Source organism: Chroicocephalus ridibundus, chromosome 1, assembly GCF_963924245.1.
Source record: "Chroicocephalus ridibundus chromosome 1, bChrRid1.1, whole genome shotgun sequence".
In the NCBI taxonomy this organism is placed as follows: domain Eukaryota; kingdom Metazoa; phylum Chordata; class Aves; order Charadriiformes; family Laridae; genus Chroicocephalus; species Chroicocephalus ridibundus.
The window spans coordinates 157021260-157035460 of NC_086284.1; the positions used below are offsets into that span (position 1 = coordinate 157021260).

The window sequence follows — 14201 nt, forward strand, 5'->3', positions numbered from 1 at the left end:
TTTATTCTCTATTTGAATCTGGATTGGTGGGAGACTGGATTCCAAGGTCAAAAGATCTCCTTTCCCATGCAAAAGCTGCCTTCATTGTCACCGGATGGCTGCAGGGATGATCTGGACTAAGAGAGGGAAAAAGAGCAGCTCTGTGCTCTGTAGAACAGGAACTTAGGTTAAACGGAGATGCTCCCTCTAAATAGCAGCAGGAAGGCCGCGAATGCTTTTAGTGAAACACACTGCCTGTGGCTAAGTCCTAACAGGAGAAAATGGAATCCCAAGGCAACATGCATCAGGGGGTTTGCACCCACAGGGATTATTTTCACTGTCTGACACGTTTCCCAGTGATATTCAATTAGAGGGTCACCTCCGTAGGAGGTGTGAACGTGCTTTCACGCTTTTTCCTGCCAATGGAAGCACCTCATAGAAAGCTGTAAAGTGACTGAAGACTCCTGCTCTCCCTTCCACACACTGCCAGCAAACTCACTCTGCCTGTGATGTCTTGTTTTCATGTGCACATTCACGTATTCATCTTCAGAAGAGTCCCTTTCACCACCAAAGCAAGGAACGAGTCAAGGCTTCTCCTCTACTTTCAGTGACACTTTGATTAAGGAGAGGAAATTTGTCACTCCGGGACCTAGCCACCTGGGAGGCTTCTTCAATTCAGTGTTTATGTTTAAAATACAACATTGATTTAAACCAAAAAGACAGTTTCTAGGGGACACCAAACACTGTTTGTTTTGATCAAGATTTTTCAGAGAATTTATCTACTTTGTGAGGAACAAAACCTAATTTTGATAAGGAAGGAGAAAAATTGCTCTGTCTTTCGACTCTACATACAGATTCCTTCTCTGCCTGTCCTGTTTGTAGGAAAGAGAGAAGATCACAAAGTAAGGTTTTCACTGAAAGACCAGAATACCTCAAAGCAGAAAAAAAATCCACAATTTTTCCTCATTTGAATTACAAAGAAAAGATCCACCAATTTTTCATCAAAGATGTTTCAGCATAAAAACACTGTCCTGCTGCTGTGAAAACAAGGAGTTGCTCCGGGGCTGCCATGCTTTGTCAATTATTATGAGAGTCGTCTGAAGTGAAGTGCGAGATATCTCACTGCAACTTAAATCCAGATCCTTCACTCCTTGAAAACGACTTGGCAAAATGGCTTTACCAGCCTCAAATAAACGAACAGCCATGCAAATCACTGAAGTCTTACAGCTTTGGTGCTGATAAACCCTTGGTGGGTCAGACTGATGTGCAACTTAATCTTTCGATGACTGGTTAATAGCTTGAGCAGGAGCATGAGAAATGGAAGAACATCTCAATTGTATTTATAAAGCCACTGCCTTTAATGGGGCTGTCAGAGTAGAGATCTACACAACTTGCGAGTCATTACTGCACAGGAGCAACTCAAGCAGCTACTTGCATGCCTTGTCCATGTGTAACACTCTCAACCACATGCTAATTGGATCCTCTGCCTATCATTTGTCCAGGAAAGTGATTATCAATATATTTATAGAGAATAAGTCTTATGAGGAGCAGCTGAGGGAACTGGGCTTGTTTAGCCTGGAGAAAAGGAGGCTGAGGGGAGACTTTATTGCTCTCTACAACTACCTGAGGTAGTTGTAGGGGTTGTAGCGAGATGGGGGTCAGTCTCTTCTCCCAAGTAACAGACGCTAGGACAAGAAGAAATGGCCTCAAGTTGCACCAGGGGAGGTTTAGATCGAGTATTAGGAAAAATTTCTTCACTGAAAGGGTTGTCAACATTGGAACATGCTGCCCAGGGAAGTGGTTGAGTCCAGCCCTGGAGGTATTTAAAAGACATGTAGATGTAGTGCTGAGGGACATGGTTTTGTGGTAACCTGGCAATGCTAGGTTAACAGTTGGACTTCATGATCTGAAAGGTCTCTTCCAACCAAAACAATTCTATGATTCTGTGATTCTATGATAAATACAGACTCAACAGAAGTGAAAAGCAAAACTAATTCTCATACGTCATACACAGTACCAGATGTTTCAATACTGTCTTTTAGTCCAAATAGCCATGGCTCACAGCTCAGCAACGCTGGTGTCAGAGACGATATTCAACCCCCTAGATCATTGGCAGTTTCTGCTTTTGGTCCCAGTGCCAAAACGTGAGTGGATCAAGCCTTCTTGGTGACTGGGACAAGTCAGTTCAACTCTTGGTGCCAGCTTCTTCTCACACCCTTTGCTTTTTAAGACAGCAGTACCCCACACGTTCAGATGCTACTGAAAGCAATGAGAGCCTGGCTCACTTGTGGCTACGAGACATAACAGATATGCATGTAATAATGTGCTTCCTTAGTTTTGAGAAAACTGCCTAGAAAGGAACTTGGATGGGTTTCTTTTAAGGGACTGAGTCACATAAATTAGAAGAGGAAACATATGCTAGTGTTCTAATACTGAAGGTGCCAAAAATGCTGCAGTCACCCACTCAGAGTAATAAGAATTAAAAACTCCCCTGCATCTTGATCCCCAGCCTCCTGCCTTGCCTTTTAAGATGCATAAATGCCAAGGGAGATGCTTCTGGATGTGAAGTTTTTGACCACACTTGCACCTTTTACATTACATATTTTCAGATCCAGAACTTCCGGCTAAGGCTCAGGGAAGACTCTTCTCTAAATTTTTTCATGTTGCTGAGAATAAACTAGGAACATTTTTACCAGAAGAAATTCTAGTGTTTCCATGGTCTGGAGCCAGATTTTGAAATGCAAGCAGGGTTTCCCTGAAGCCTTAGGTATGTAACTGTGCAAAATGCATTCTATATATAGAATAACATGCTCTAAAAAACTGATTGCACATCCTGAAAGGAAACTCTGCTGTTCAATAGTTTTGGAAATTGCCCTTCAGTTCCTTTCAACTCAAGCCAAACTATAAAAACATGATACTGACTGACAGCATGTACATGCGCACGAACTTTTTGGTAAGCAGCTATAGCCGAATTTTCCAACAAGTAAAATACCAACTTTGTCTTCATCTACACTGAATGCATAAAGATTTTTACATGTAATCACAGCACTTATTTTCCTGTTATCGTTCTTCCACTCTTACAGTATTTCACAACAAAAGAACAGCTCTAAAGTTTGTAGGTCTACTTTTAGATAAGACCTTCAACAACGTCTTCATTTTTTGCTGCATTGAACACTCAAAATTGCAACTAAAGTCAACTGGGGCTCTTCTTTGGGTATATTAAATAAGACGTGTGTATGACTGCTAGGTATTTTGAGGAATAAAATCCTAACCATTTAAATTTGGACATCCAAAAATAAACTGACACTGCATCATTTTGACCATCACTGCTTTGAACTTTGATTCCTGACTGTATATAGGAGAAGTACCTATGGACATAGCTGGAAGTACCAGCTATAGGATGCTGTGAAGAGAAGTTCTAACACATTTGAACAGTTTCTGGATGCCACATCAAGGCTCTTTGCAAATACCAATGAGAAAACCAGACATTTCGAATTCACCCTAGGAAGTGGATAACATACATTAAACAAGGGCCTAGAATCATTCTCTGAATGAGATCTTTGAACAATTATACACTAAATAAGAAAAGTGGCTCTTTGGGGTTATGGTGAAAAAACCCATAATGCAGTACATTACCTAATTCAAGCTTGATGAAAGCAGACAATTTTACATATTTCTCCGTACTTCAATATGAAGCTTTAACAGATTTTAGGTACAATTTGTATCTAAATAGCAAAAACAGCATCGCCATGAATTACAAGAATTTCTGTGCAGAGGGTCAGGAACATCTGCTTCTCTGCAGAACATTACAAATCAATATCGATACTACTGCAGAGGAAAGAAAACAATTCAACTCATCCCACACGCCCAGAGTATGAAGGATTTGGAGATAATATCACTTTGCTAAATATTTTTAGAGTATTTAGCATGAGACAATTAAGATCATCAAATAATAGAGAAGATGCTAAAGATCCTGTATAAAAGGATGGTCAATACCAACAAAGCTGTTCTCATGACTGCATCTGCAACAACTCCGAGATGAAAACAGCTGGCCAAATTTAGCTGAGCTGGGGAGAAGAACTCTAGGCTTGACAACATGTTGTTCCTGAGTGGTTCATCCACAGCTGCACCTTTTCTTATTGCAGCTGGCTTCAGCACCTCCTGGGACAGATCCTGGGACAGAAAACCCTACTCCACATGTACAGAACAATTCCTGGTTCTTTTATATAAAGCCCTGGAGGTAGATACAGGAGGCACAGAAATGGCTTGGCTCTCTTCAAACAAGCAGCAGATGTCTTTATGCATGAGCAGTGTGTGGGAGACTCTTCAGCAAATTGCAGTTCTACAGGGTCTGGCTCCATGAAATTAGAGATTGGATCCGGAGATTAGAAACAACACATGCCACTCAATTAGCAATACACTGGCTGCCAGACAAGCTCTAGGGCCATTTTCCATGATTGTGGGTCTTATCTTCAAAACCCAGCCTCCTCCTACACTTCAGTACAACCATCATGTTGAACGGTAATATTCAACCATCACTACAAATGTCTCTAACTAGAAGGTGTTAACAGCGGACTTATCTAATACCTGCTCGTTGGAGTCTGCCATCATTAGAGAACACACTGACCATAAGCCATGACTGACACTCCACTCTCAGCCAACATCTGATTAAAAGCTCAGCTCTTGAACGTTTTCTGCCGCTTGTTCTTTGAGAAAGACACCATTGAGTCACCCATTTATTCAGAAATGAAGAAACAAGAAGCTGATTTTCCCCCTCCAAATGAAGGAAATTCTGGAGTGTGAGATGGTTGCAAGGGTGCCCAAAAATTGCAATGACATCTAGTAGTCCGGAAGGAATTAATAATGACTTTTGAGCTTCAGCACTGTAATTTCTGGAAGTGTGATGCTCCAGGTCAAGGTCTCCTGTCAAAACAGTCTTTCACTAAGTAAAGACAATTTGGAGAGTTGTGTTGTAATTTTTTGGTTTTTATGTGCTACTAACCATGTTTCCTTAGGCAGTGGAAGAACTCAAAGAAGAGTGTTAAAAGGTTTCCCAAGCACAACACAGGCTAGGGAGACAGTTTAAGGCTGTCTTCAGGATCAAGCATATCATCAAAGCCTCTATGATTTACGTTACACTGCTGTCATGATAACTGGCTTTCCTCATTTTTCTTTGACATTAACCAGATCAGATACAGCTATTCTTCACATTTCAATTGATCTCTTAACTTCCAGATTTTCACTTTTCACTGTAATATCATGGTACAGTTTTGTTTTATTCCCTTTGTACCTTACCTGTTAGTATTCTCCAGGACTTCAACCTTCTTACGCAGCTCACTATTTTCATTTGAACAAGTCTCAACTCTGGAGACAGTACAAGGAAAGAAAAAGGAATGTAAAAAATCAGTCATTTATTAAACATGCTTCCACAGAGACCTCTATGATCTTGCCTAGATTTAACGCTAAGTTACACCAACGAACTTTAGTCATAATCTTTAATCATATTTCATGGTGTAGAAGACATTGCAAAAGACACTACTAGCTGTGGAGCACCTGCTTAGAGTGCTCAACTACATCCCAGCAGGTGTAGCTCACTCAGGATGGGCTGTCACTACTTTTTGCCCCTTGAAATAGCAACAGCAAAGACCCTGCTCAGACTTTCTCTGTGCATCAGGCCAAGGGACAGATATTTTAAAAGTGACAGAACATGCTATATTTATGTTGTTATCAAGTATTTTGTGCAAAGGTGTTCAATGTGTGCGTTTCATTGCTAGGATGAGACACCAAGCAATTTAATGAATGCCACGCTTCTGAAATCAGATCCTCGAATTTCAAGTTTAGGGAGGTTAATAAACCATGCAGATTCATTTACAAGAGTGCTCATTTCCACACTGCCCCTAGAAACCTCCTAAACTAAAGTTAGTTATCTTATGACATGCCACATAAGACATACAAGTGAAAATATGGGACTCCTAAAAAGACAAACATGACCAGACAGAATAGTTTCAAGAAGGAAAAAGGTAAAGGGCAACACCTTTGATATCTGTATGTACACGGTGGAATTTCACCAGAATAACTCTGAGAAAGCAAGACTCGTCCATAAAGAGATAAGAAGAAAAAAAGGAAATTACATCAAGGATATCACCAAAGATGGTACAAGGGGTTTAACAGATCCATCTGGTGAAGTGCATAAAAGAAATACTAGAATACTTGTCTGTTGGAAGAAAGATTAAGTTGGGATATAAATCACTAACTGGGGATTTGGCTTCTTCTCCCTAAAGGAAGTTGATGGGTCACATGCTGTTTTCCTGAGTCCTGCTTATTTTCCCAAACAGTCTTGACTCACCCACTTCCTATTGCTGTATCCATCTGCACTAGAAGACAGAATATATTCACTTTGAATCCACCTTTCCCTGGACACTGCCTACCCACTAGGCCAACAGAGTTGCATGAGGGCGGGAGGCTGACAGCAGATGGGTCTTGCTTTATTTAAGGTTTAAAGTCTTTGTCGGCACGTTAGCGACGTGCTGGAGGTAGACACAGTTACGAATGCAGCACCGCAGCACCCCAGCACGCCTACAAGCAGAAGGCAGAAGAAGGGCCTTTTCTCAGTCACAACCACGAGGTGGCAGCTGGCACTCTGTGCACCAAACAGTCCCAGCATCAACAGCTGGATCCCTTCCCAGTCCAGCAACTAGTGCTATTGGCCCGTTTGAAACAGGAAGAAGGCTGGCTTACTTTTTTTCCAGACTGTCCATGTATTCTTTCTTTTTTCTTCTACTTTCCTGGGCAGAGATCTAAGGGAAAAGGAAGAAAAACACCAAATATTTGCATAGAAAAAAAAAGCATCAGAGATGAATTAATAAACTGGTAAAAAGCCCTGAAGTTACTCGATTCGAGCCTCCATGCTGTTCTCATTTCTATTCCTGGTAAGAAAAGCACTGACTTGGTCTGTTTCCACATCCTGAAGCAAGACTGCTCCTCTCAGTAGCATGAAAAAGATCATTCCCTGCTCTTATAAAACTAACCTTAAAAAGTAAGTCAGATTCATCTGGAGAGAATATCCTAGGACAAATACTAAAAGATGGTCCCAGGACAATGCATCTGGGAGAAGAAAAGCCCATGCATGCGCTAGAAAGCAGCTTTGTAGAAAAAGATTTGCAGGTCCTGATGAGCAAGTCAAACATAAATCAGCAATACACCCCCACAGCAAAGGCGGCCAACCAGATCCAGGTCCACATTAACAAGATTGTAGCCAGCAGGTTGAGAGAAGTGGTTCTTCCCCTCTATTCAGTGCCTGCAAGACCACAGCTGAGTACAGTGTACAGTTTGTGGCTCTGAAATAAATACTTTGGTTGTACAGAAGCAAGCCCAGAGGAGGAACAGAGCTATAATAAGCATGCTGGAGCACATGGCATATCAGGAAAGGCAGAGAAAGCTGAGTTTGTTCAGACTGAAGACGAGAAGGCTAAGGAAGGAATCCTATTGCTGTCTTCAACTATCTTGTGAAGATAACGTCAGAGTCTTCTCAGAAGCTTACAGCAAAATGGCAAGAGGCATCAAATACAAATTGCAACAAAGGAAATTTCAATCGGACATTAAGGATTCTATTTACTTGTTTTTACCACAAGAGCAGCCTAATATGGGACAGGTTGCCCAGAGATGCTGGGGACTCGTCACCCTTCAAGACAGGAAAACGTAACTGGACAAGTCCTCGAGCAACTTGCTCTAAGCTGACCCAGCTTTCAAAGCAAGGATGTGGACCAAAGGACCGCCAGAGATCCCCTCCAACATAAACGACCGATTATATGAAAGAGGTACATAAATTGCACAAGGTCACTTCCAAAAATTTTGAAAAATATATATTACAATAGAAAATTCCAATTCACTGTGGGCAAATTTACACCTCTATCTGCAAAACCAATAACAGAATGCATTAACCTTCAAAGATGTACTAATATCTTCTAGAAGAAGTGAGCTGGCCAGGTCTGAAAAAAACCCCTGCTTTCTTTCCTATCTCTAGGCTCTTCCCCATGTTGGAAGAAAGAAAAGACTTAAGCACTGAAATACACAGTCAGGTTTTAAAACATGAAACAGTGGAAAAGAACACCTTCATCACCGTGGAAAGAATACAGAGGTCTTTGCCTACCATAAGGGTAGGATTGTACTGTTTTTAAAATGGAGCCAAACAACAGCAACTTGATACCCTGCTTACTAAATACTCTATTGTTCATGTGTTCAGGTAAATACCTAGACAGAGACACGCTGTCACAGTGACAGGCAATTTGATGGATGTTTTTAGGAACAAAGAAAAACACTTTATTAAAAGACGTCTTACGGGATTCAACTGTACCACAGACCATTACTGCAGAATTGTTGCAGCATTTTTTAAAATGAATGATGAATAGGACTAACTAACATTTACCTTGTTTTTTATTTTCCTGCGGATTTTCTTCAGCACTTTCTCCTCTGCTTTTGTCAGGGGCAGTTTGGTAGGGATTGGGTACCCTTCTGCTATCAGTGTCCTCTTCTCCTCCTCTGTCAGGATGAGTGGGCCGGTCCCCTGTAATTTCTGCAAGTGTCATGAAATAATACAACAGTAAGCGGATACAGCCCTAAAGAAAAGGGTGTTAGGGAAGAGAGGTAGGAGCTCTCCCACTTCAGAGAGGACTCTGTCTACTAACACAGCAGTCTCTTTCAATTGGGAATGAGTGGAAGGGGAAGACCTTTTAGATAGCTTCCATTCAGAGACTGAACCTTTGGGGCAGGATTCCCTGAAAATGGTTGTTCTCGGCCCAGCTCTGCATACAATGTGGCCAACAGTAAAACCTTCCTTGGCTCAAACAGGGAAAGAGAAACATGAAAAGCACTGCTGAAAATCCCTCCCTAAAGATCACCACTTACTTTTGACATGACAAGAGGACAGATGCAGGTCTACCAGGGACAGGTTAACCCAGCAGGGCTGGGCCCTAATGCAAAACACAATCCATGGTGGGAGAAACTTAATAACACTGTTGAACCCTGTCTTAACTTTGAGGAGAGGCACATGCTGTTCTCTGTGGGAACAGAACAGACCAGTGTGCAAGAATTACTGGATTGGCAGTTTTAACCAGAGATGGTCAAATCCATGGCAAAAACAGCAATTAAAGAAAAAGGAAAAAAAAAAAAAGGAAAAAAAGAGAGACAGACAGATAGATGAAGGAAAAAGCCAGCCCCACTTACATGTGGTGCAGTCAGGAGAGGGGAATTGGAGAGCGCTGAAGCTGCGCGCGATGTCACTTTAGCTGTGGCTTGTAGCTGGATTGGGCTTGAGGGAGGGAGCGATCTCGCTGGGCTCTGCCCTCCTTCAGAGTCACTGCCATGGCTGCTGGGAGGGGTTGGAGGCAAATGCAGGGGATCCACTGCTAAATGGCAAGAGAGATACGTAACACAAGGTTTTGAGGTGCTAATTTAAATTTCCACTAGAGCCATGACCACCACCCAATTTCCAAGACTAGGACTGTCTGCTAAAAAATGGATCAGGGAAAAATGGCAACTTGGAAGATTTTCAGAGCATGCAGGTCTCCAAAGGAGGAATGAAATGCAGCAGCTATCTTTAGGCTCAACAGACAAAACAGCGCTCTGCGCATATGCTCCAGTCATTTCTACCTACACTTCAGCTTCTCCAAATGCTTTGAGGTTTAAGTATAACCCTCCAGTACATGTCCCCTGGCCCTGGGAAACCACATTAACAGAGAGGATTTGAGCCAGTGTGCTGTCTTTGCAAAAACAATAGTCTTTCCTAACTTTGCTGTGGATTAAACAAATTGCCAGTATTTTTCAAGAGAAGGGATCACGTCCAAGGTGTTACATGAATAGAGAGGAGGGAAACAATCTGACTCCTAAGGACGTGGTTTGGCACAACTGGGAGGAAGTAACAACCGAGTTACAGTGAAGGCTTTAATGTACTGATGGAGCTGGAGCAGCTTAGGCAACTACGACAGGAACCGCTGTCACTCTGTGCTATCCAGGGCCATAAGCTAACTTCTACTGCACTTGCAGCCAAAAGAACCTGTGCTGGAACTGGCAAGCGAAGTGCCACTTAAGACCAAATGGGTCTGAACCAAGAGAAACAAGGCAACGTCTCACCTACTCATATTACATGGACAATTTAGCAGATGCCCAAAACAGCCATAACAAAGTCATTATTTCTCTGAGATAAATTCACAGCAATGAAAACTAGGAGTAGGAAGATACAGGGCTGAATTTGCCACCTTCCACTTCTGTTATACTTTGGAAATTTGAGTTGAAAAGATCAAATGGGTGGTGGGGGAGGAAGGAAGAAAAATAGTAACAAAAAAAAGCTATTATACACAATCACTTTCTGTCTAGCATCTTAACTCTAGCAGTTGCCAGAAGAAGATATACACCTGAAAAACAGCAAGGCCCTTAACCCCACAAACTGAGCAATCAAATCTACGCCCTGGGTTGAGATATAGCCTCCCTTTTCCACCTGCCACATCACTTGCTTCTCTCCCTAGAGCAGTTCTAATTACCTACACAAATGAATTAACTAACAGAATATCAAGTATCAGACAACTGAGACACAGTTATCTGCTCAAATTTCAGCCCAAATATTTGGCTCATTCAAACTTTTCTTGGGTTAACATATTATGTATGACAAAACCACGTTTAACTTTCAGGGTAGGGATCATTGCTCCTTCGTCCTCATTTACAGATTAGTGCAAAGGGATCCTGGTGTCTCTTAAAAACTCTACTAAAACTAATATGCTACAAACAGAAGCACCAAACTTTTAGTTTCATAAACTCACAACCTTGCTATTGTATCAGAGGTTAAAACGGTAAAGTTTCCACTTATGCTCGTCATGCCTTCTATGCCTTAGTTAAGTCCCCTCAAATTGATTTCTCTTCTACCCTAAATAATCATGTACTTTAAGGATTCAAGTTCCCTCTAGCAACTGTACAATTCTTAATACGCTACAGACAAAAAAGGGATCGTTTTCTTTGTGATGAGCAAGGGGAGGAAAAAAAGAAAAAACACATAAATGGATCAGAGAGAGGCTGGCTCTTTAGCAGCCTGAGTTGAATCCCTAGAAGGCAACAGCTTCAGCCTAAAGATTAACATGGCGAATGAGGAGGCCAAATATTTAATCAGGGTAAAGTACATTCATTGTGCATTCTGGTCATCTCCCCCTGCATTTTGGGTTGGTAATTAACAGACCTTCCTTAGAAGACAGGTTCAGGAACTGATCCACTTCATGGGGCTCCAATTTAATCTCTGGAAGAACTTTCTGGCTCAGTGGTTTCATCTAGAAAAGAGAAATTAACAGCATGAAAACCCAAGCACACATCTTAAAAATCTTAATAGAAGGCCACAAGGATGACTTCTCCATAAATGGAGAGGTTTCCCTCCCTCCTGCTCTGCTACAGGCAAAGCTTTAACTGCTTCTAAGCAGTTAAACCAGGCTACAGAGAATACTGCCCTGACTACTCCCACTGTGACTTTTCTTACTACTATATTTAGCTAAATAAAAGATTACGCCTCAGAGATGACATTTCAGACTGAAAGCTAGCATACAACCCACTCAAATTACTTCTCTTAGCAACAGAGCTGCTGCTAGGATTTGCCGGACTGCACAGTCTGTTCGAGCAGAGACAGGAACACTCCTGGCAGTGGGGGAGAGCCTGTTCAAAGACCCTCGTCATCTGGGAGCAAGAGCAAAGTGCCGGTCACTGAAGCACCAGATTATCAGACCCAAGTTCATTTCATGGTGTGGAGGAGCAGGAAAAGAGACAGTCACAGCTGACCAAAGTTTGGAAGACATCTGGCTTGCCCTGTTGACAGGGCTGGGGCACCAGGCTGCCAAGCTGTTGCCCAGAGTCTGCCTGAATGCTACAGTCCCAGGCTTGAGGAAGTCAGTCTGGCACATCAGCATGCTCGTTGCAGCCAAAATCTCTCTCAATAACCGGTGTAACTAATCCGTGCAATGGTATTGAGCCAGCAGCTAGTCCCAATATACTCTTTGTAAACCACAGCATCCCAAGCTACGGCAGGACTGCGTACTGGGGACAGCACATGCAGGATTATGGGAGGCTTGGGAATTATGGGGAGGATTATGGGAAACTTGGGTTTAATTTTTTCAGTTTCTCATAAAATAATTTCTGTTGCACATATTTCTGATCCACGTCCAAGTGGAAACATTTATTTTCAGCACATACTAACTCCACCCGGCCTGGACTGACATTGCACCCTGGGGACTGAGAACAGTCATGCTTCTTCCTCCACTGACGGGGACTCTGGTGAGCCATCAGCTGCTGCAGTTCAACCACAGCCAAACTAAGTCCTTGTGAATGCCCACTGCTTGCTCCAGCTGTGGTCAGAAAGGCATCACAAATGCTCCTTACGAGGGAGGTTGGTGTGGAAGCAGCAGTAGCTCAAAATGTCAAAGCCTCATAGATCTGGCAAAAGTGACTTAGCAGGCAAACAGGGAAACTCTCCAGTTGTTTCAAACAAGGAGTCTTGTTCTGATAAGGGGAAGGCACAGCAGCACTAAAGCAAGTTATTATGCCCTTGTCACAGGCTCAGTAGGGCAAATCGGTTAGTCAGTTCAGGTGGAACTGGTTCATTAGAAACTAAATATTTTTAAAAAATGCATGAGCCCTAGGCTTTGGGGCTAGCATAGAAGAGAAAGTTAAGACCTGAAGACGCAGATAACTGTTTTCAAACACAAACTCCTCTTACAGCAGTAGTGGGACACCAGCAAACATTCAAAAAACATTAAAGCAGCCTGCACTGTGCACCCTGAACTGACAACCTTTGGCACCAAGGAGGCTACACTGGTACGCAGTCCTAGGAGAATCTGTAGCTAATTGTGCAGGAAGGAGAACAGAAACTGCATGTACCAGGGCATCTGTCTGTAGCTCAGGTTGTTCCCCCTCCATCGACGTGGCCGTGACAGTGAGACTGACTGAGGGAGCAAGGCCTGACGTCTCGCACAACGCTGGCTCAGTCTTTATTGCTGCTGGAGTCAGCTCTGTACCCAGACACCATTCCTCATTTTCCAGGTCACCTGCCAGGGAAGGAAATTGGACACCACATGTTTAGGTCAGAGACAGAAAGACTACAAATGAAAATAATGTCACCCCTCCTCCAGAGAAGGGAAACAAACACAGAAGGCATTTCAGTCTATCAACAAAACTCTGCCCTTACTATTCAGCTCTCCGTCAATGCAGACAACCATGCCATTCCAGGGCTGTAACCTAATCCTAGCCCCAGGATACAGAGAGGACCAGCGAGGAAAGACACAGAGCGCTAATCACTGTACATTGCCAAAAGCTGCTAACACACAGCAGAACAAGACTAAACAAGCCATTGAGCAAAGCAGCCAGGGAGCCATGTCCTACACAGGCTAATGTCTGCTGACTCAGTTTTATTCCTCCTTCTAGAGACAGCATTTAGCGAGACTTCTGCTCCTTCTACTGCTTGCAATCATCAAATAGCTGCAGCAGTGATATTATACTTTTAAGAACAAAGGATTTTTCACACTCTCAACCTCAAAATTTTCCCCCCAAGGATTCATTTAGTAAGTATAAAAGAGGATAACGGCTTTGATGATTTCACAGGAGGACCATTGCCGTGGTGATCATTCTAATTTCCTCCCCAGAGCTTCTGGAAGTCACAGCACAGGATGCACATTTTGACTGGTGTTGTGGCTTAACCCCGGCTGGCAACTAGGACCACACAGCCGCTTGCTCACTTCTCTCCCCAACAGTGGGATGGGGAGAAGTATCGGAAAAATAAGGAAAACTCATGGGTTGAGATAAAGACAGTTTAACAAGTAAAGGAAAAGCTGTGCATGCAAGCAAAGAAAAACAAGGAATTTATTCACTGCTTCCTATCAACAGGCAGGTGTTCGGCCACCTCCAGGAAAGCCAGGCTCCATCATGCATAATGGCTACTTGGTAAGACAAACGCCATCACTCTGAACGTCCTCTCCTTTCTTCTTCTTCCCCCACCTTTATATACTGAGCGTGACATCACATGGTATGGAATATCCCTTTGGTCAGTTGGGGTTAGCTGTCCCAGCTGTGTCCCCTCCCAACTTTTTGTGCACCCCCAGCCTACTTGCTGGTGGGACAGTGTGAGGAGCAGAAAAGGCCTTGACTGTTTAGCAACAACTAAAAACACCAGTGCGTTATCACCATCATTCTCATCCCAAATC

General features: G+C 42.8%; 1 protein-coding gene across 3 annotated transcripts in view; it reads right to left on the minus strand.

The window, feature by feature from the left end:
- The window catches only part of CREB3L2 (cAMP responsive element binding protein 3 like 2), an 81978-nt gene that overhangs the window by 5413 nt on the left and 62364 nt on the right, over window positions 1-14201 (minus strand). For 2 of the 3 annotated variants that reach the window (XM_063319797.1, XM_063319817.1), the window contains exons 3-8: window positions 12883-13049; window positions 11201-11288; window positions 9202-9383; window positions 8405-8551; window positions 6718-6776; window positions 5275-5343 (exon numbers count right to left, since the gene is read on the minus strand). In XM_063319797.1, the coding sequence (XP_063175867.1) occupies window positions 5275-5343; window positions 6718-6776; window positions 8405-8551; window positions 9202-9383; window positions 11201-11288; window positions 12883-13049 (712 nt within the window). The remainder of the gene's footprint in view (window positions 1-5274; window positions 5344-6717; window positions 6777-8404; window positions 8552-9201; window positions 9384-11200; window positions 11289-12882; window positions 13050-14201) is intronic. The other variant, XM_063319807.1, reaches the window with a different exon arrangement.